This window comes from Colletotrichum fioriniae (assembly GCF_027942845.1).
Source record: "Colletotrichum fioriniae strain IMI 355084 chromosome Unknown scaffold_9, whole genome shotgun sequence".
NCBI classification, from domain to species: Eukaryota; Fungi; Ascomycota; class Sordariomycetes; order Glomerellales; family Glomerellaceae; genus Colletotrichum; species Colletotrichum fioriniae.
Window position 1 is genome coordinate 25,794 of NW_027076845.1, and position 21,981 is coordinate 47,774.

Sequence of the window (21,981 nt, forward strand, 5' to 3'; positions counted from 1 at the left end):
CCGAAGACAAATTGCTCTAGCTTTCTTGGCACTGTTAACACCCCTCGAGATTGCAACTCAACAGGCCTCATTGGCTCTTCTGAACCACTCAAGCTGGGGTCTTAACCTGGGCACGTGGAGCCTCCGACGGACCAAAGTGGATGTTTTCCCCAGGATTGCGGGGGCGGGCAGGGCGGAGAACCTGGGGGAATCGCCTCCAGGCGGAGTCATTTGGAGATTCGGACTCAGCAGGCAAACATTACTCGAGAAACGATGAGTTTTCAGAATGTTCGTGGATTTTCTGTTCGTGGTGTTCTCGTTGAGCTTCAAAGACTATCACGCTGATGCCATCATAGCAGCGCTGATCTCCCGCGTCAAACGCTGCAATGGTCGTGTCCCGGCATCTTTGATACAACCCAGTCCACAATTGGAGGAGAAAGTGACAATCTTTCTCAGCAAACGATACGTCCGATACAACCTCGATGATGGCGTATCCCTACCCCGCAGGCATTCCCACTTTGATGGAGCCCTAAACATGGAGGGTGCGGCAACGCCAAAGATGCAGCTCTGGTCCCCAATAGAGTGGTGCCCGGTAAATGCTTGGGATGCTTGGGGGTTGAGCTAGGGACATGGGTACGGCATTTTCTACCAGGGTGTGTTCTTTTCCAACGATGTACGAGGTACCGCTGGATTTAAATAGACGACCACGATCCTCTTCTCAGTCTGTATTGGCAACTCATTCCTCGAGTATCCAGTCTGACTTTGACGACTGTAAGCCATTATCTCAGAGACTCATAACGTACTCTGAGATTCTCACAGAAAGCTTCGAAGAGAAACTCTAAGGTTTCGTTACTTCGTCTACTCTCGAGTTCAAGGGACATTGTCCGAACTATCGAACATCTCAACCTGCGCCATGTCTTCTTCCACGGAGAAGGAGGTCCACAAGGGCACTCATGTCGAGGGGACCGAGGACCATGCCATTAGTGCTGCTCCTGTTCATGATAGTATCCACAACGCAGCTGGAAAGGGCCAGCTTGCTACCGACAAGTGAGTAGCTTGACGTTCACCTCTCAGTGTCCATCATTCACGGGACTGACAATAACTTGACAGATATGGCCACTCTCTCGTCGAATTCGACCCCGTAGCTGTACGAAAGTTGCGATGGAAGCTTGACTTGCACACCATTCCCACAGTCGCGCTGTTGTATCTCTTCTGCTTCATCGACCGCGCCAACATTGGTAAGTGATATCATCAAAACCCACCTTACAACCACAATGTCTCTGTATTTACTCACATCCCATTCATAGGTAACGCAAGAATCGCCGGCCTCGACAAGGACCTCGAACTAAAAGGCTACGACTACAACATGATCCTCTCCGTATTCTACATCTCCTACATCCTCTTCGAGATCCCCGCCACAATCGCCTGCAAAGCAATGGGCCCGGGCTGGTTCCTCCCCATCACAACCCTCCTCTTCGGCATCGTCTCCATCTGCACCGCCTTCGTCAAGGACCGCGCCGCCATCTGCGGCGTCCGCTTCCTCCTAGGCATCTTCGAGGCCGGCATGCTCCCCGGCATCGCATACTACCTCTCCCGCTGGTACCAGCGCGCCGAGCTGACCTTCCGCCTATCGCTCTACATGGTCATGGCGCCCCTCGCCGGCGCCTTCGGCGGTCTGCTCGCCTCTGCGATCCTCACCCTCGACTCCTTTGGCAGCCTGCACCGCTGGCGCATGATCTTCGCCATCGAGGGTATCGTTACCGTCGTCTTGGCCATCATCTCCTTCTGGACCCTCACCGACAGGCCCGAGACGGCAAAGTGGTTGACGCAAGAGGAGAAGGACCTCTGCGTCGCCCGCGTGAAGTCGGAGCGCGTCGGCGCGACGGAGGTGATTGACAAGATCGACAAGACGAAGCTCAAGCGCGGCATGCTCAACCCCGTCACCCTCGAGATCGCCATCATCTTCTTCTTCAACAACATCACCGTGCAAGGCCTGGCCTTCTTCCTCCCCACCATCGTCAGCAACATCTACCCGACCTTTTCAACCGTCCAGAAGCAGCTGTACAGCGTGCCGCCCTACGTCGTTGGTGCCTTCTTCACGGTGGCGTTCCCGGGTTTGAGTTGGTACCTTGATAGAAGACAAGTTCTCATCGCCATGAGCGCGCCGATGGTCATGGCGGGATACATCATGTTCCTCGCGTCCAAAGTGGCTCGCGTACGCTACGGGGCGACGTTCCTCATTGCCAGCTCGGCCATGGTCATGGGCCCCATGTCCAACGCCCACATCAGCGCCAATGTCGTCAGTGATACGGCGCGAAGCAGTGCCATCGGTCTCAACGTAAGTTTACAACATTTCTCTCTTCGCCACTCTTTACCAGTCATCATGAAGATGCCGAAAGCTAACATTGAGAAATATAGGTCATGTTTGGCAACGTTGGCGGTCTCGTATCAACGTGGTCCTACCTCTCTTGGGACGCGCCCGACTTCCACATCGGCAACGGTCTCAACCTCGGCGCGGCGAGCATGATTCTGATCGTGGCGACCTCGGCGTGGTTCTGGATGAAGTGGGATAATAAGCGTCGTGACGATCTCAGTATCGAGGAGGAGCTTGCTGGGTACACGGAGCAGGAGGTTCGGGATTTGGATTGGAAGCACCCTGCTTTCCGGTGGAGGACGTAAATTTCCATCGGTGCTCTGGGACGGAGCTCCTTGGTCGAACGGAATGTACTTTGGCTGACTCCACGGCTGGATATGGACCTGAAGAGGGAAGTCAACACTGGAAATGCTACATGAATCATGATGATGAAAGAATATTACGCTTTGCTATGGGAGTGACTACGTAACATTGGCTCCCTTTTCCCCCTCGGCTTGGTGTCTTTATTATCGGGCTCTGAACTGCAATCTTGAAAGGCCGGCCAAGAAGGTAGCACGATACGGTGAGATGATTAACCGATGGAATCTGTCCCCCCTTTTTTTCTAGTCTTTTGGTCCTTAAAGAACCTTCTAACCCGTATTCTGATCATCGCGAAAGCTTACTTCGCCTCGGAACGTGATGCCCAAGCGAGCAATGAAATATCGCCATTCGGGGGCACCACTAGCGACTGGAAGTAGTTGGAAGTGCGACTTGACGGCCGTAGTATGCATAGGAAACGAAAGGTTTACTAAAAAGTAACACCACGAGAGTGCGCTGATGATACAAAACGTCTTTCACACGTTGCAGCGGAGAGAGACAAGGCATTGCTCCGTGATAGTGAGTTGGTTGGAACGAAAACCAAATCTCAGGACATCGGCCACTTAAAAGGCATGAGTATGACAAACGGCATCAATAGTAGGAGCAACGCCGTCACCTGCAAATTTCAGGCGTCCTGTAATACAACGCGAGGTTGTTAAGTAAGGTTTGATATGCTAGGCTCAGTAAAAATGAGTAGCAGCTTCGAATATCCTACCAATTGCTAAATGGCGTCAGTAAATACACTGCCATGTTTGTTCATCTGTGCTCTCAACTTTATCGCGGTCGCAAACTACATAGAGAGAAGACTCATCATTGTGTATTTCACTTTCACCACAAGTAAACACGAACATCGATTTGTTGACGCCATTCAGCACCCGACTAGAGTGTTGGGCGACCATTCAACAAACCTTGCGCCATTCTTTGCCGTATCCAGACTTTCTGCCTAGAAACACAATGTTAAAGCCAAGACTTCTGTCTGTCGGCTGTGCCAAAGAAAGACGTCCCGCAACCGATGCGATTCTCACGTGTCGCCTTATGATCTCTTCAAGCTGCCATCCTCGCCGGCTAGCTCCACCATGAATATCGTCACGAGGAAGCGCATAGTGATCACCATGATTGGGCAATCGTATGAAAACCGATTCTCTTTCTTCTGAAATCAACTGAGCCGCACAGCGATTCGGCCGTTGATCGCAACGATGGAATGCCAAGGTGTCCGGTCCTCATCAACTGATCACTCAGCAGCTCTCCAACCACAGGCTCGGGACTCTCAGGGGTCGCTTGGCTTGCCAGACTGTGGTCGGCGCACCTCGCAGTCGGAATTGACTTTGACAGAAACGTCTCCTCAACCGGCATTGAAATCAGGACCTACCCGTCTGCTTTACTTCATCATCGAATGAGAGACATACGGGACAGGCCGGACCTTCGCCAGGCACACGTCCATAGAACGCACCAACGCAGACCAACTAGTTCCGATCAAACGATGAGATCCTTGTCCCACGGGGATTTGTGCCTGAGATACCCGAACTCCGAGCTCCCCGCTCCCCGCACCACAGATTCCAGTCGCGGATCCGAAGGGGACCTGAGACTGGTAGCGATTGGCTTACATCCGGAACATCTTGTCTCTTCGCTTTGTTGTCGGCGGACTTTTTGACAACCTTTTAGCCGTCGTTGATCTTATCTTGCGGCTGATTTGAACGCATTGTCCATCTCAAATATCGGAAAGTCTGTCAACTCACTAGTTCGGAATGTGGGCTGTTCTCATCAGTTGGAAGAATTCCAGGCGTGCGGTAGCACTGTTGCTGTCAAACATGAAGAGAGAGGTGGAGATAAATGGATATAGGATACGACTAATTGAACCAATTTCTGGCAGTTTGAACTCTTTACTTCGCGATGCTGAAGAATCTTAGCAACACAAGGTTAAATTTCCAGATCCCCTACGCTAACGCAGGGGAAATGCCCTACAACAGGGTCTTTAGGTTTGCCCCTGGTTGCAACGTGTAGGACACCCCATTCAGGCCGCCCTGTCGAGTCGCATTTGACAGAGCCCCCGCTAGATGGCGAGACCTCAGGCGACTGGATACTTCACACTCGAGACGCCACTCTTGAAGACAACCTTTCCCATTATGCAGTCTTCAGACGAAAGGGCTGGGAAAGTGGCCTGTTACTACCCTCCCTTCTGATTCCTCAGCTTAGCCGTCATAGGGTGCGGAATCCCCACAAGCTTGAGCTTATTGTCGAAGCTCGTCGCCTCGTTTTCCTCGCTTGTCACTTTCATTCATCCAGCGTGTGGCCAGTCTCGTAGAGTTTGGCAAACCTGGACATCACTCACAATTTGTTTGGACTTCCGTCTTAGCATTGTTTACCCGCCCTGGCTGTGAACAGTGCTTTCGTCTCACAGGCCCCAATCCGGTCGAGGTGTGCTCACTTATTCTGCTGGGTCATCGGTTGCAATGGTTCCGCCGGCGCTTTCACGCCAGCACAGCCCGGCCGAGTCAGGCATCACTTATGATGGGCTATAACACAGCGTGAATGCCACCTCTAGAATCACGCGCGCTTACACTTGTCGCGTCTGTCAGTCACGCTGTTTCGTACCCGTGTCTCTGGTTCAACCGCTTGTGACCAACTTGGCAATCGGGATCGGCCTTTTGCCAAGATGCGCCGAGAAAACTGTTCGCGCATCATGCTGGGCACGCAAATCCTGGGCACTTGAAGGCATCATGGTTTCATTGGCGTGCGAAGGAACATAATATTCACTCTTTTAAGGAATACTTGACATATCTAAGTGATGCCCGTGTCAAGATGGCGTGATGGAACATGATGCACCAAGCAGACTGTATATCCTGATCGGACAACCCCCGAATTGAAGATATTCTGCCCAATCATAGCGTGGAATGTGTAAATCAGTGTCCCTGGAAACGGGAGCGAACCTCACAAGAGCCCACGATGGCGTGCAGAAGATACAGGGAACGGGCTTCATCCCGCAAACCCGACGGCATAGGGACATCTTCAACGGGAGCCAAAATAAATGGGATAAGCCACGCGAAGGTTTGCTGAAATCCGAGGAAACGTTTTCCCATGCGTCCCGTGTGGGAGGCCGAGGAGAGGTTGCGAGGTGGGCGCGAATCGGAGGGGACAACAACCGAATCCCAAGGCCCGCTGGAGTGCTTCACAAGTCGCTTTGAGCCACATGTTAGGCAACTGAGCGAGGGGATATACTTGGCACTAACACGGCCTGTGACAATGGCTGGCCTTTTTCAGTTGTCCATGTGCTGTAGGAGCTGGACCAAGTAAACCAGGATGTGGACCCCATTGTCTTTTCTTTTCGAGTGCGAAAGAGGCAGGGAGCGCTGCACGAAACGAATTAGACCGCCGACCTGCAGTTCTTGAGGACGGGTGTCTGAACTGCCATCCGTTCCTTTTTGGACAGGATGGTGCCACCATTTGGACGTCCATTTGTGTGTAGCATTTCTGAACAACGGGAGATGACTAACCCAAAGCTTAGCCTGCTGTAGCTGCGGACAAGTCCTTTAAGCTTCTCGGGAGCATGGCTGTTTTGAGTAAGGCGATTTTTGGGCAGGAGTAACGTCCATCAGACGAGTCATGGATGTAGCCATGTTGCAAGCCGGCACGAGTATCCATGTGGCCAAAGATGCCCCAAGAAGACGGTCGAGAAAGGGATCAAAAGACCAGGCGAGGCGGGAACGGATGGGCACCATTTCCAAAGAGAGTTCGAAGTCCGAGACGTGAAGTTGTGACGTCTGGTAGGGTGCCGTCGGCGGCTCTGTTCAAGCAAACCATGGCCCCTCAACATGTTCGGACTCCCTTCTCTGCCCTACTGAATCGCGGCCAGGGGAAGGGGGAAAAGATGAGCTGCCGACAGGAAGAACCCAAGGATGTGATTCGTGGGCTGTGTGGCTGCTCTGATACCCTGCACCTCAATGCATCGTCTGTGCAGATGGACAATCAGGGAAATCCTTCCTTCGTCCCAACGTTATCAAAGTTCGAAACAAGCAGCACAGCGACTCGGCGACCGCCCCAAAACACTCTAGAAAGTCTATCATCCGGAAGTTTCAACCTCCATCGCTGGCCCGCCTTCGTGCTTCCTGTTGGACAGCCCCCCCTCCACCGGGGGCCTCATCTCATGATTTTGCTTCGTGAAGTTGGGCCGGCCTAGATAATGTGCGTCTCGCCGTTTGGACTTATAAGACCAGATGCCCGCCCGGTCTTTTCTACAGTTTGCTCTTGCCTCTGCACTGGATCTGGATTCGGACAATAGGACAACATCGTCAACAGCAGCAAACGGTCATTACTCGCCCTCGGACAGGCTCCACCAACTTTAATTCAACTATATACAATCTTTCTCGAATAATCGTAAATCACCACCAACCGTCAAGATGAAGGCCTACACTGTTGTCCTGTCCCTCGCCACCCTGGCCGTTGCTCAGATGAACGGAGGAGCCGCCCCCGTTCCCGCTCCCGCCCCGGCGGCCGGAGACACCCCCGCTTGCGCCGAGGCGAAGATTCTGGCCGGTGGTATCGCCTTGAACATCGAGGTCCAGCAGCAGGAGGTCAACGGCGTCAATGCCGTCATGCAGGCTCTTCAGGCCAACCCTCCCAACCCCCAGCAGTTCCAGACTGCCAAGTCCAACCTCCTGTCCTTCGTCAGCGACGGTATCCAGGTCAGACAGGCCAACCAGCTCATTGCTCCCTCTGGCAATATGGCCACCCAGGGACTCGCTGTTGTAAGTGATTAAAAATCCTTTTATTCCCCGGATTTCGGTGTTAACAATAAGTGAAGGTCGCCAACGCCCAGCTCTCTGAGTTGCAAAAGGTTGCTGGTCTTACCGGCAACCCCGCACAAGATATGCCCGTCGTCCAGTCACTCATGATGGATTTCTCTGGTGGTATCAAGAAGAACATGGAGAACCAGCAAATGGTATGTGTTGCAATTTCACAACGGGCTCGGGTATCGCTAACCCCCAACTTCAGGCCGTTCAGGGCGCTTGCTAGAGGAACTCCGCTCGATTGGTCGACATTTCGGAAAGCGATGGTGCACGGGGGACGGCTTACGGGCAACGGCGTTTAGCGGCTTTGACCCATTTACTTCTTTAATCATTTAAATCATGGGAACTGGGCGGTTGGGACTTGGGCGAAGTTGATCCTCGCCAGGCCTTCATTCGGAACGAGTTTGCCTCCTATTAGGTTTACTTGAATACCAGTTATCCGACAACTTTCTTAGTTGCACATCTTCTCAGCCGGATCCAGGCCGCTGTTTTCTTATTAGAATAAGACCACTTGCTGATGGGCATCAAGAATGTGGTCCCACATCGCCTGATAGTGACCAGAATTGCCGGAATTGCGCGTTTATGAGATTCCTTCTTGTATGGAATACTGACCACATGGAGATTGGCTTCTCAGAGTGAAACAAAGAGAACCTGTCGTGAAATTATAAATCACGACAACGGCAGTGTTCCCTCCAGTGCATACGATAATGCAGAATTTTTGTACTCAAACATTGTCATCTGATTACTATCTGTAATACTATCCGCATACGTTGTCCTTCCAATTGGCGACGGTTTCACGGGCCCTGCTTATTCATTCCACCTAGTATATGCACTACACATGAGAGGGAGATGTCGGGCAACGGAGCCTACAGGAAATCGTCCTTCATACCGGTCTCCACCGCTTTGAAGCCGAGGTCTCCCCTGCCCGTCCTTTCTCATCGTAGGATACAGTGACTACGTCGGTACGAACAATCCTTCCATCCTCAGGCTGGCTAGTCTGACTGCCAATAGACGTAGCTGTTTGAGCTCGCGATCTGCCTCCTGTAGACATGATATTCTCTTGACTGTCACCTTCAATGATCGTGAATCCGAGATCATCCTTGGGCTTTGGTTTCGCTTTGCGTTGGCCCAACTCGTATTCGTAGTTTCCATACACGCGTGAGGGCCGATAGTTACTCGGTGCTGATCCGGTGTTGTTATCGGAGGATTTTGCCGTTGGTCTCGATGCTCTTGCGGAGGAGAAGGGATTGCGTCTGAGGATCAGCTCTAGGAGCGGATGCAAGACAGGGATGGAGCTTGCAATTATGATGGTGCTGCCTTCGATCCTGTAAACTCTAGTCAGAAGGGTTTGATCACCGCGACGGCTGCGACTTTGCACAGCCGAGACGCCGACTGCAACTTACACGGTCCAAACTACTAAGTCAGGTGTCTCATCTATACGCAAGAAGAGACTTCAGTTAGTAAGGTGGTACTCTGATCGTCTGAATGGTGGATCAAGGTCTTACAAGAGTAATCCTCACTCGCGAGCAACGGAAGGCGTGTCGTCTTATAGATAGCGACAATGCCTGAACTGTTGCGGAATCTCGTCAATAACAAGTCAAGAGCAAAAGATAAACGGCTAAGGCTGCTTACATTGCGCCAATGCCAAGAGCACAGGATAGTGCAACCTTTTTCTTGATTGGCATCTGAAGGCGGTATAGAACGATGGATGGGTATACAGCTAGGTAGACATCAACGAATGCCGAAAATGCTGTAGCTCTGGTCAGTTTAAGATCGATATCTTAATCTCTTGCGACTTACTGCCTGCATAAATCGAGAAATTGATTAGAATGTCTGGACTAAAACAGGTCCCCTCGATAGAGAAGTCCCACAATGAGCTTGCTGGTGTGCATCGCCCTATCAGGAGCCCGACTGTCACAAAGAGTGTCAACTGGCACCATATTGCCATCCACCACAGAAACCACTTGTGGTATACGCCAGGGTTCATTAGTCGCGTCAAAAGCGACACTACAGCCAGCTTAGGCAGGCCGAAAGACATGATGCCAGGGCATTGGGCAGCAGTCGTCCACAGCATACCATCTTGTTGTTGCTCCAAGGTGAGCAGCTCGAGGTGTTTGCCAATACCGGAGTATACTGCAAGTGTCGAGAGCGAAGTGGAAATGTAGCCACACACCTGCTATTGTCAGGGTTCGTCCCAAAGGGCGGTGTGAAGAATTGTAAAATATACCAGCCCTGCAATAACAAAATAGTCATCGCTATGAAATTTTCTCATGATCTTCCACCTGACCACCACTCTGCCAAGGACAAATATTGTGCTCAGAGCGGTGAAGATCCAGCAAACTGTAATGATACCCGGGCCTTTGTCCTGGGCCTTCCAAGCCTGGGAACCCTTTTTTGGACTCGACATGGTGGGTTTAATTCAAGCAGTGTGCGGTGAAGACGTCGGCGCATAACACTAAACAAAGAATTTTGGGAAACGGGCACGAACCATGGAACACAAGTGCGTCTCAAATATTTGGAAAGCAGACTGCGGGATTGCCTGAGTTTATCACAAGGAACTTCCTTCGGTGGCGTATCTAGAGCCTGGCTGCGAGAACAGCTCCTATTCCCCCTTGCAATGGATTGATTCACTTTCCGCGTCACATCGCAAACATGAAAGAACTTGAAGGATCCCCTAGAAGCCTGTTCAAGATTTAAGAGGAAGGGACGGATGTTGATTGCCGCCGTTGTCTTGCAAGGGACGACTTAAGGGTATTTGAATTGTGAGTGAAAGGTGATGGTGTTGGAGGATTACCGACGATTGGAGAGAATATCCAGCCCCTGCCTGATATGCATTCGGTTTTCATGCTTCACATTTATCTTCATTGTTGAATGAAGTCTACTAGTCCACATTTGGCCGAGTCATCAGCCCAAGCAAACCAGCACCATGCCAAACAGCCTGAAGAGATCAAGTGCATGCCATAAAGGATTTTGGCAGGGATAGATGGCAAACATGATGACTAGGCAAATCAACCCGTTTAAATGAACAAACATACCAAAATTTAACTCGGCACGTAAAAAAATCCCCAACCCCTGTACTTACTCGCTAACCGAGCATCGGGGTGAGTTCTGGTGGCATTCTGATCCTGGATAGGCAGAGGTTAAGGCAGAAGTGTTGGTAAGGGCTTCTGAGTGAAAAAGCTCATATCTTTGCCGACTAGACGAAGTATGGTAATCTACGATTCACAGTAGTAGTTTTGAGATCGTAGATTTATCTCGAAAAGCCCTGGATTTCAACTTAAGGATATCCTCAGGACGTCCAGGAGGCTCAACGCTACATGAGAGGCGTTCCCGTACGCAGCTGGCTCGGAGAAAACATCCCATGCAGAAGCCTTGGAAATGGAATGAATAGAAAAACAGAAGCCGAATGTGTTGGAAATTGCAGCGAATTGAAGTTCTTCGTCTTATGGACATAAATAAGGAAATGAGCAAGTAGAAGCAGGAACAGATTTCTGAGCACCTTGTTATCGAAGAAAGTAAATTCTTGTGAGTCACAAGTACGAGAATACAGTTTTGATAAAACAGTATAGTGCCCACCCAGAACTTGAATTGAGATGCTTTCTTAAGCAGGAACAGATGAACGATCCGAAAGTGAGCCAAGTCGCATCCGGGACTGCAGAAACAAATCCGCCCGTCAATGAAATTTGGCGACGGGACTCAGCATCTCGACCCGGATTGGCATCATGCGGAACATGGACTGTCTGGACCCTGACTGATTTAAAGCTGCAGCCAAGATTACTCAAAGCCAACCGAATGCCCACCCCTGAGCCGATCCCTTTGTTCTCTCTACCAATATGCAGTGGTATGGAAGCCGTTGAACTGCCACCAACGCATGTTGGTGTCTGTCATTACGAGTGTTGGAGGAAACTGCATCGCTGCTGGGCATGTTGGCCTGAACAAATGTTATACGTTTGCCAGCTCAAAGACCACGAGGCATGTGCCCATCTTACCCGGGCCAACGGGATGCGTTCTCCCTCAGAGTATTACGTAGGATACCTATGCAGGCACAGCGAACTTTTTCTCAAGTCAATGAAGCTTGTTCATACCAGCTGTAGTACAAAAACAAGTCTATCTGCGGGGTTTCGCTCCTCCAAGATCTTCATTGGGCCCATCCTCGAGGCTGGTCCTTAAAAGCGTACAGGATGAAAACGGCACTATCCTGACCATTTTGATATGTGATATCTTATATTTTTCTGCATTGATAAGATGAGGGGAATGGATGAGTTCGCAAGTCAATCAGCGTGCGTGTGGCCCACCTCCAAAGTTTTATGGCATGGTTGCGCTGATCTCTTATATCCACGCAAGAATTGAGGTACGTGCCATCGCCAATTGACTTCACATGTCACGAGACTGGAATGAGTTCATGAGCGCGCAAAAGTTGCAGGACCAAGTCTGATCGGTTCAATTTTGTTCCATGACATGTTGAAATGATGTGAACGGAGGTTCGTCCTCAGCTTCGTCGCAGTCTGTCAACATCGCCATTTAAGAGGTTTATCCTACGGATTCGAGGATTTCGAGGATGAGGTTCAACATATCGAAACTTTCAATCTCCCATCTCGTTGAAATATATCGACATTATCAAGCGTGACTACTTTATCCACGTCCTAATTGGTGCTGGGTGGAAGGTTTCTCACGTCGTGGAAAACGATAATAAGTAGTGATGGAAACACGTCGCGAGAATTTCACCGAGGATGTTGAGGCCAGTAGAAAACATTCAGATGCCGCGACTTAATGAACCCCCAGGAATATAGGAATATTCTCTCACTTCAGCTAGCATCACTCATTCAATCACCATGAACCTAGTCTTCTAGATTCGACTAAGGACCAAGAAGGCTTCTTAACTAACTTGCGATAAGTCGCTCGATCGTCGTCAGTTCATGAGTCATCAGAAATCTCCCAAGATATTGATATGTCACATTCTTATGCTCACCAGACTGGTAAAAGTAGACATTTTCATGAGTCGTTAGTGAGTGCCAAGATCACCAGCTTTCGGACTTAAGAAGAGAAACGCCGCAGGCAAAAAGAGGACGCTGAACCCCACTTTTGCTGAAGAATCAATCCATCGGCGCCCCCTCAGATCATGCTGTGTTTATGCCGGAATCCACCTCGAAGATGCCGCACACAAGGAGTAGAACAGGCTGCCTCACATGCCGGTAAGATCCTTTGTCGCACAATGATGGAGTGTTGATACTAAGTTTAATGGTAGAGACGAGGGCTACAAATGCGATGAAGCAAAGCCTCATTGCGGCCGCTGCATCCGCTTGGGCAAGACATGCAAGGGGTACGGGCTGAGAGTGAGATGGAAGTCAGCCGATGACCCCAAAGACGGCGGAAGAGTTACAAAGAAGAAAGGTCAAAAGCCCAAGGGCAATATTGCACCTCGGAAGGTCACGCCGCCTTCAAGCGATGAGCAGCCCGCGACGCCTAGCTCCAGCTCGATGACGGCGACTTCAGCGTCGAGCCCTGACAGTCTCATCCGTAATCCGTCCTATTTATCGCCAGATATCTCGCCAATGATCCGCTACTTATTACATCATTGGAACGGATCATTGGCGAGTGTCATATCCATGGCATCCGGCATACAGAACCCATTCCTCGTTCACCTCACACCCATGATGCTCCGCTCCACAGCCCTGCTCTTCTCAATCTCCTCCATGGCGGCGGGCCACCTTGCGATCCTCCGGAATGACAGTCACCTCAAAACGCTATCATCACGCCACATGCTCGTCGCCTTGTCATCGCTACGAGAATCGATCCAGACCGAGAATCCCGAGCTCTCGTTGGCCACCATACTGATGCTCCAAATCTCGGACCGGCTCTTCAACACGGACAGCCAAATCGATCATTTGGCTGGAGCCAAAGCCGTCATCATGCACTCAGGGGGGCCAATGAACTGGAACACTTCGAGCGCGCAATTCCTTCTCAGCCTCTGCTTCTACCACGACGTCATGTCTTCCATTTCCCGCGCGTCTAGGCCGCTGTTAAGCATGACGAATGTGGCGCCTCTCGAAGGTCTGCACAGTCTGGCCAAGCTTACTTCCGTTGTGTCCATCGTCAGTACCGTCAGCAAGATGCAAGGGCAATCCGGCGAAGCGCACCAGAAAAGGGGCTACGGCATCAAGAGAAGCCTGGAGGAAGTCAGCTTCTCCGAGGAAGGGGATCCAGACATTGAGCACACGATCCAAGCCTACAAACACGCGGCCATCGTCTACCTTTATCGAGTATGGGACGACGGAGAATCGTCGACGAAGCCACATTACGCGGAGCAGTGCATCTACCACCTCTTGAAGGTACCCATTACATCATCCTTCGTCTCTGCCCATGCGTGGCCTCTATGGACTGGTGGCTGCGAGTCCGTCGAAATTCGCCTACGTCAACTGGTTCTTGTCAGGATCAGGGAGATGTACCAACATCGTCAACTCCCTTCCCTTCAACGAGTGCAAGAAGACATGGAAGAAGTGTGGCAGGTGAAGGATGCACAGAGACTACAATTTGGAACGGAAAATGTTGATTGCTGTAAGATGATTTTGCATACGCGTCATCGAGAGGCAGACTTGGTCTAGTATTGCCTATGGCTGATTATGTGCCTCTATAACCCCCTGGCTTTTAAACCCACGCCCCGTACCTTCACTTTCTCTTGGGTGTTGGCGAAGACTGCCCAAGCCCAAGACATGAAGCAATCTTGAAAAAGACATCCGTATTGTCGTACACTCCGGCAAACGTCTCTTGACAGGGCCCCATAGCAAAGACAGGAACATCAGTCAGGGAATGGACACCAGATGAAGACGACGTAGGGATCGTACCCGGAACAAAGAACCCATCCTCGCCATCCTCCGGGTTCGCAACGTACCCATCCTCACCGCTCACCGCCACCCGACGGGGGCTCTCGTGAAGCTGGTAATTCTCATTCCGATCGGGGTTGGCACCGAACGCAGGCGCGATAGCGTACCGCGGGCTCCAGTTGGACGGGAAGTTGGGACCGGTGCCGTACTCGATGCCGTCCGGCCGGGAGACGGTATACTGCGACAGGCCGGACCGCTCATAGATGCCAATGGCGTCGCGCTTCTTGCGGTCCGTATCCTGCGCGGCGAGGTACTTTGTATCAGCGACGCCAAAGACGTCGAAGCCGTGGCCGTGGTCGGCCGTCACCACGATGAGCGTGTTCTCGAGCTCCCCGGCCTCACTGAGCTTCTTTACCGTGGCGCGAATGGTGTCGTCGAATTCGAGGAGGTCGCCGAGGGCTCTGTCGTAGTCTAGCGCGTGCATCTGCTTGTCGATCGAGGCGCCCTCGGACATGAGGAAGAAGCCTGTGTCGTTGCTGCGCTCGAGGAGGATGTCGACGGCTTTGAGGGTCATGTCCTTCAGGCCCGGGAGATCGAGCGGCGCGGAGCCGTCTCCGGAGGGATGGGTCTTGAGTGCGGCGATGTTGTCTTTGAAGATCTTCCTGTCGAGCCAGACGGGAAGATGGGAGGTGGAAAAGACACCCAAAGCCGGAGAGTCGACGGGTGCTTCGCGAAGGGATGTGGCGTTCCAGCTTACAGAGTAGCCTTGCTTGCGGAATTCTTCGTAGTAATCCTTGCCCTCATACGAGGTTGCTCCGGGGAGGAAAGTTGAGGCACCACCGCCAAAGTAGACGTCGGGACCGGGGTGGCTGCTCCAAGAGTAGTTCGTCATGCCATTGAGGGCTTGATCAATGAGAGAGCCGGCGTTGGATCTGGATCTACTGTGGCCTGTCAATGCTGCTGGAGTGGCATCATCAAGGGCAGCTGTGGTCACGGCACCCCAGGCGGATCCCTACAGATATGTTAGCCACCAAAAAGAGGTTCTCGTCGAGGGGGACTCACCCAGACGCGGACTACCATCTCCACGATCGTCTCGACCTTGGGGTCGTCAAAGTCGTCGGCCGATGAATCGGAGTACACACTACGAGACAATTAGAATTCGATTTCTTTCGCAAACCAGTCGGTTATGAACGCACCCCATGGAATCCGACGTGCCCTTATGACCAGAGTATAGCGCGGACGCAGAGTTGGCGCTGTCCGTGATGAAGCTGTCAACGGAGTGTGTCTGCTCTTATATCAGCACTTCCAACTCGATTGATCTCGCCTTGCCTCCGCCAGAGAGAACCCACCATCTGATGCCCCAAGATGGGGAACTGATCCATCTGCATCCTCGACTGATACTTTCCATTCACGCTCTTGTGACCCAACAGGCGTGCAGCCGTAATCATATTCGTCGTCATACCATCCCCAATGAACAAAATCACATTCTTGGCCTTCTTCTCCTCAGCAAGAGGGCGAACCAGCCACTCCGCCAGCGTCTTCTTCGTGCCGTTGTAGTATTTCAACTCGACTGTGTAGTTCCCCGGCTCATACAGCGACAAGTGACGGTACGCCTTGGACGCCACATTCACCACAGACTTATTCCCCGCATCCTGCGCAAACAGATCCTCATACCACGAGAACGTCCACGTCTCCAGCTCAGGCTCCTCCTCGATCCCAAAGAAATCGGTCACGGACTTGCCCTCGGGCTCACTGTTGCTCGCAATCGTGAGGGTGAACTCTGGGTCCGGCACGCCGTCGTTGAACGCCTCGGTCCCATTTACCGGCGCGTGAATCTCGACGCGGATGTCAAAGTTCTGGCCGGGGAGGAAGTGGGCTTGGTCGGGCGGGAAAACGCATCCGAGGTCTGGGCAGGCGCCGAGGCGTTGGAAGGTTTGGGCGAGGGTGGCCAAGGGCGCGGACGCCAAGAGGACCAGGGCGAGGGCGGACATCGTGGGATGCTACGGCTCGGGAAGGGGGGAGGAGCACAGTCCACGAGGTAAAGGGCCAAGATCGGATGAAACTTGGGGTGAACGTTGGATTGGCAATGGAGGCCCGTATGTACGGAGGGGCGGGAGTGTGGTGATATACACGAGCCAAGACATCGTGAGCGGTCGATTTAACCCTCCTCATTCACGATCACGCGTCTAACTCAACTTAGAAGGTCCAAGTAATTGCCGCGCAAAGTTCTTCCCACATTCCCGTGGCCGGCATGGATGAACTTTGGGGGAAGGAAGCGCGTCGGCGGGGTCCCGGCTCACTCATCACGTTCACAGCAGTAGGGAAACCGAACTTATCACGACTCTTGGGACCGGCGTTGTCCGAAGAAGTACAGACCGACCTCCCACGAGGTGGGGGGAAGCCAAGCATCGATGGCAGAGGAGTTCTTGGCTTGCAGCTTCACTGCTGCGTACCCCGCTTCATTGACGGTGTTCCCCTCACAGGCTAACGATAAGCACGCGACCTATTTCCTGGTCTGTCTAGGATATTTGTGAGGAATCTGAGGCGATGTTGTAGAGTTGGCTGGTGTTGTTGGTGGTGAGTGGAGGTTGAACGCGCGGGGAATATGATCTTTCGTTGCGCCGGGCTTGAAGGCTCCCGGGATGGACTACCGCAGGTGACATCGTTGGAGAACCCAATACGGTGCAATCCTTTTACGTAGGATGACATACTTGGAAATACGTAACAATTTGATAAATTTGCTTAGAATAATAAGATATAGCGAAGTAAGAAGCGAGAAGCGACGCATTACTTTCAATGCTGTGCGCCAAAAGGCCCATAACACACATCGAAACTCAATTCCTGGCGTCCCACGTGCTCATAGTTTTGAGGAGAGTCAACAGTCTGACAGGTTGATGGCTGGGAAAGTTCACACAACTGAAAACCTTGAAGTGCCAAGAAGGGGTCCTTCGCAGCGATAACGCTATGCCCTGATTCATGCTCAACGTCCGCAATGCCAAGAAGAGCGCCGTTTGCCAAGCCTCTGATATCTGGTGTCCTGCAAATAAACAAATAGCGCAAGCAAAAGTAATCGTTTCCTTCGTATGATACGTAATTCGTGACTTACCGAGGGAGCGGAACGTCCGGACTCAAGAGAGATAAGTGGAGAATGTGATAGGACGGAAGGCCGGTCAATGACAGGACCTCAGTGATGAACGGTTCACTTGAACGCTGCAAATGTGTCGTCCGTGACAAACCCAACCATGGTCTTCAACCCGATCCTCGCGGCGTCCAAGCAATCTCTCGCCAATGTCTCTTCGCCTAGTGCCGAATACGCCTCAGCCGACCATTTCAACGCCCGTATGACCTCAAACGTCGTCACCGCCTGGGTGTCCTTATATATCCACAGCCTTCCCTCCCTTACCGGCTCGACGAAGCCAAAGTTGCGGAACACCTCGCAACCCCACTTGACAACCTTGTTCCACTGTTTCCGGGTGTGCCATACTTCCACAAGCCACATCGTCGGCCAGACGAGCATCAAGCGCGGTAACAAAAGGTCGTCGTAGACCTCCTTCTCGTGGAGACAAGAGAGCTTGTTTGCCAGCTTCTCGACTTGTCGAATCGTCGCGTCGGGGTAGAACTTGGTTGGACGCTTTGTCCTGATCAGGGCCTCGATTTCGGCTAGAACAGCATTCCTCTTCTGATGCTGCTCTGTCGAAGATCCGGATTCACCAGCGCAAAGGGCGCAGTTGCAGACAAACCCCCAGCTGCGGCGGAATTGCGGCATGCGAAGGAGGTACGCCGCCTTGGGAGGCAGGTAAATGTGCGTAATCTCCGTGCCGGCAGGAATATCCACTGTAGCCGTGGCGATGAGCATATCTCCTATGAAGGACCTGTTGGCATTGGGAAGACAGGCGTGGTTCGCATACGCCGAATACACCCAGAGCCCGCGCGACATGCCCTGCTTCCACATGTTCCATTCCGGATTCGCAGCCTGCGCCGACACCTGGGCGCCGCTGAAGCAGTTCTTGCGGCGGATGGACTCGAGAAGAAAGACGTCGATGACTGGCCTGCCGTCGACGAGTGTGCCTTCTTGGCCGGTTCGCTTGTAGGACCCTCCGTGAAGGTCGAGAACCTTGTTGTGAATTGTTGGGTTATCTGCGCACAGCTCCACAAGCTGGGCGTATGCTGCAGCTGCGTTGTGCTCTGGATTGAATTCGTTGGGAACGCTGGTTGCTCTTTCTGCGAATATCATCTCCCCTGCCTTGATGTCTTCTGTGGCGAACAGCCCGCGTCCGTGATGTGGTGAGTCTCTGACTTGAGTGCGTGACAAGAAGCTTGCTCTATCGATGTGAATATTCTTCGAAGTGACGCTAGCTATCATGTCTACTAGATCGTAGTTGCCTTTTTCTTCCTCGAGCCTTGCTACACATCTTTCGTATTCCTTGCGGATGTTGGCTACCTCGGGTTTGAGTGCTAGAGCCGATTCGAAGTGTTGCTTGCTAGCCTGGAAGTCCGTGAATTCATAAGCTGCCCTACCCGCAACGAAATGGGATTTCCAGTCTGAAGATGCACATCTCGAGGAAAGGGCATCTGATAGCGCCCTGTCAAAGCACTTGAGGGTAAGATTGATGCCTGCTCGTTTCAACAGAACATCAACCCGGACGGAGGTGTCCTCTTCTGGTAGAAATTCCAGAGCTCTGGTGTAACTATAAAAGCGTGTAAGCATCGGGCCAGTTGAAGGAAAGGTTGGTAGATCTCACTTCGCTACTGCCAAAGGAAGCTTCTTGGAGATGAAGGCTCGATCCCCAGCAGCCTTCCAGCCCGCCGCCGTATCGAACTCTGGCACCGCCCTGAAGATGTCTGGGATCAGCGCATCATCTGGACCTTGTCGAAGAAGCACAATGTCCGAGGGATGGTCAATGCAAAGCATGAAATCGTTATCGCCGCTGAAGCGATAGTATGGTTCTTTTACGAGGACGACCGAGCCTTTCGGGATGGACTGCAGAATTGTAGAGTTGCCCTGATTGTAAAGAGCCATCTTATCAACACTGCCATACTGATCTTCAACGATGGTAATCGTCCCGGCACCTGGGTATGGTTGAACGATTGTCCTGAGGACGAGGTACTTGTCCTCGTGATGATTTTCCACCAAAAGCTCGTCAAGGCGCATCTAGACATGGTTAAGCGGTTGCGATTCTGGGAGGAATTGTCTCATGCCTGGGAGGACTACGTACCGGCGAGAGATCCACTACAGACTTGACAGACGGCGGGTATGACAATGCCAATACGACTTTCTTCACCATTCGTGGCCCATTCTGCTGCCCAGACTTTTGTTGCTGCTCAACATAGTCATTGTGCGTGCTGACGAGTACTTCTCTCGATACGCGCGTTGGAGGGGGCTTTCCAGAGTGAGCCTCTGCTTTCTGCAAGAATTCTAGAGAGACGTCGGGATCAACGTCGGTGAGAATCTCTTCGACGCCAATTTGGAGGTTAAAATCGATGGTGTTGAGTGTTGGGTGTGTGGGATTCGATGCATCGGTATCGCCATCTGCGTCATTGTGTCTTTGTTCTAAACCCATGGTGGCTATAGACAAATTTAAGAATATTGACTTTCCGTCAGTCAAGCTAGGTGGAATTTCCTTTCGAGGACCTTGGTATCTCTTGGAGAATTGTAGGCTTGTGGGTGTGGGAAAGAATATGCCGGACTAGAGTCTAAGAAGAGCAAAATTGGTATGTAGGGGGCCCTCATCAGCTCTGCAAGTAGACAGAATCAACTTTAAATGTCGTACTAGGAACATAGAGCTTGTGATATATACTCACAAGTCGCCTTCCGAGTTAGGTGTCATCTTGATGGGCTCCGTTGATCTCTGTTACCAATTGAGCCCGGTAATGCGGGAACAAGCACGATGTGTCTTGGACACCGACCCCGATTTAGGCAAAGACATATTATGGCACCAATGACAAGCGGCCCCATAACATCTGGACTCGGGTTGCCGTGCCGGATGGAGGTGGTTTTCGGAGGGTGTGAGTCCGAATTTTCCCCAACATCATGGGTAGGACTGGATAAGCGAGCCTAGATCTCGTTTAGAACCGCCTTAACCCCATTGGCCGTCAACAAGGTAAGCCAGGCCATTCATTGGCAATGGTCTATTGGAAAGAGCCTCAATGAAGACGACAACTGTGCCGTGGTTGTGCAGTGAACCGTGAACGGGGGACGGATTAGTCTCAGGGTAAAGTCTCTCATTCACTCTCTAAACCTATTAATTGAGGAAGCGTAGACACAAACGACGTGATCAGCTAATACAGGCAACAGTTGCAATATTCCAGCCGCCATAATTCTCGACTCCATACTTCCATATCGTCTCAACGCAAGTCTCGTCAAAGTACTTTCATGGCCCACAACAGACCCGTGTCCACATGTTCGCATATCGTACGCCCACTGTTTGAAGAATATTCTTAAAGTATCGCACCTTCTATCAAAGGGAAAGCATCCGACGAGGATCGAGAATCTGTCCAACGTTCTTCTGCACTGCCTTAAAGCGCATATAGCCGCAGGACTCGCTCTCGAGATGGTTGATGACCGCAGCGAGAGTGGTGTACTCACGACCGCAACGATGATTCGGGCAGTGGTAGAGTTTCTGTTGATGAACGGGAGAGTTGAGATGCTGGTTGAGTCCATTCAGAGACGAGAAAGCACGGTGACAGAGATAACACTCGTAAGCGTCGATGTGGTAGTTGTATGTTCGGTTGGTGGCGGTGTAGATAGGAGATGCATGCCACTCTAGGAGCTTCTTGCAGATGACTCCGTTCGGGTCGCGTGCGCGCACGGCCTGGTAGAGTTTATCGCGGTCAAGAGGGGCCTTGGGACAAGCACCCCCGCTCGAGGTGGTGGATAAGGCCGGTGGCGGTGTTGCTCATCTGCTTGCAGAAGGGGCACTGGATGTCGCTGGTACTGCGATGAATCCTAGAGTTCAAGTGCTAATCGCGATTAGTCGGACTGCTAGAGTACGAGAATGGGTGGAGTTGACTTACCAGCCGGATGTTGTTTTGGTTGGTGAAATAGCGGTCGCAAGGATCGCAGTAGTTGTGTTCCTCGACCTCGTGGTCGCGGAGATCCTGCTCGTCGTGGAACCGATCGTAACAATCGTCGCATTCATACCAGACACCAGAGTGTTGGGGTGTATCATCATAATCCCAATGGCCCAGGGCGTCCATGTGTTGCTGGACTGCATGCTCGCTGCCAAAGCTGCGATCGCAGGTGTCACATTCCCAGTAGTTATACATCGCGGTGCTTTCCCTGGTAACAACACCTAGGTACTCAACGTGTCCCTGTCTGCCGGGAAACTTCGCGAAAGTGCGTCGGATTGGTGGGAAGAACAGCTGTGAAGCTGAAGGAGTGAGTGGTAGTGTGAAGCGATGTCTGAGATGATGGAAGGCTTCGGGCTGGTTCTAACAGAGAAAGCACTCGCTCGAGACAGGAAAAAGAAGTAGGAGATTAGTGAGTTGATGAATTCAAGAAAAGAAATAAGTGCTTGCTGCGTAGAGTCGTGAAGTTGTGAAGTTGTGACGGGAGGAAGTGAGCTGAGGCGGAGAGGTTGGGGCGGAAGGTGAGGCGCTCCCAGATGTCCGAGGTAAGGTAAGTGCAGGAAGGAGCCGAAGTGAAGTGGGAAGGTACCGACCAAGT

General features: G+C 51.9%; 6 protein-coding genes across 6 annotated transcripts; 3 read left to right on the forward strand and 3 right to left on the reverse strand.

The window, feature by feature from the left end:
• Nucleotides 1–892: 892 nt before the first annotated feature.
• N0V96_007473 (uncharacterized protein) lies at nt 893–2,658 on the forward strand (the record flags this gene model as incomplete). Its single annotated transcript, XM_053192899.1, has 4 exons — nt 893–1,026; nt 1,090–1,217; nt 1,287–2,317; nt 2,398–2,658. The coding sequence occupies 4 exons, from the start codon at nt 893–895 to the stop codon at nt 2,656–2,658; spliced, it is 1,554 nt and encodes a 517-aa protein (XP_053049839.1).
• A 4,446-nt stretch (nt 2,659–7,104) lies between these two features.
• On the forward strand, nt 7,105–7,720 carry N0V96_007474 (uncharacterized protein; the record flags this gene model as incomplete). Its single annotated transcript, XM_053192898.2, has 3 exons — nt 7,105–7,452; nt 7,509–7,646; nt 7,700–7,720. 3 exons carry the CDS (start codon nt 7,105–7,107, stop codon nt 7,718–7,720), a joined length of 507 nt encoding a protein of 168 aa, XP_053049838.2.
• A 5,326-nt stretch (nt 7,721–13,046) lies between these two features.
• N0V96_007475 (uncharacterized protein) lies at nt 13,047–14,096 on the forward strand (the record flags this gene model as incomplete). Its single annotated transcript, XM_065758035.1, has 1 exon — nt 13,047–14,096. The coding sequence occupies one exon, from the start codon at nt 13,047–13,049 to the stop codon at nt 14,094–14,096; it is 1,050 nt and encodes a 349-aa protein (XP_065613177.1).
• Nucleotides 14,097–14,160: 64 nt separating this feature from the next.
• N0V96_007476 (uncharacterized protein) lies at nt 14,161–16,306 on the reverse strand (the record flags this gene model as incomplete). Its single annotated transcript, XM_053192896.2, has 4 exons — nt 14,161–15,327; nt 15,378–15,456; nt 15,512–15,600; nt 15,665–16,306. 4 exons carry the CDS (start codon nt 16,304–16,306, stop codon nt 14,161–14,163), a joined length of 1,977 nt encoding a protein of 658 aa, XP_053049836.2.
• A 1,208-nt stretch (nt 16,307–17,514) lies between these two features.
• Nucleotides 17,515–19,876, reverse strand: N0V96_007477 (uncharacterized protein; the record flags this gene model as incomplete). The annotated part of the gene is made up of 3 exons (XM_053192895.2): nt 17,515–19,003; nt 19,058–19,467; nt 19,532–19,876. 3 exons carry the CDS (start codon nt 19,874–19,876, stop codon nt 17,515–17,517), a joined length of 2,244 nt encoding a protein of 747 aa, XP_053049835.2.
• An 897-nt stretch (nt 19,877–20,773) lies between these two features.
• N0V96_007478 (uncharacterized protein) lies at nt 20,774–21,512 on the reverse strand (the record flags this gene model as incomplete). The annotated part of the gene is made up of 2 exons (XM_065758036.1): nt 20,774–21,157; nt 21,330–21,512. The coding sequence occupies 2 exons, from the start codon at nt 21,510–21,512 to the stop codon at nt 20,774–20,776; spliced, it is 567 nt and encodes a 188-aa protein (XP_065613178.1).
• Between the last annotated feature and the right edge of the window lie 469 nt (nt 21,513–21,981).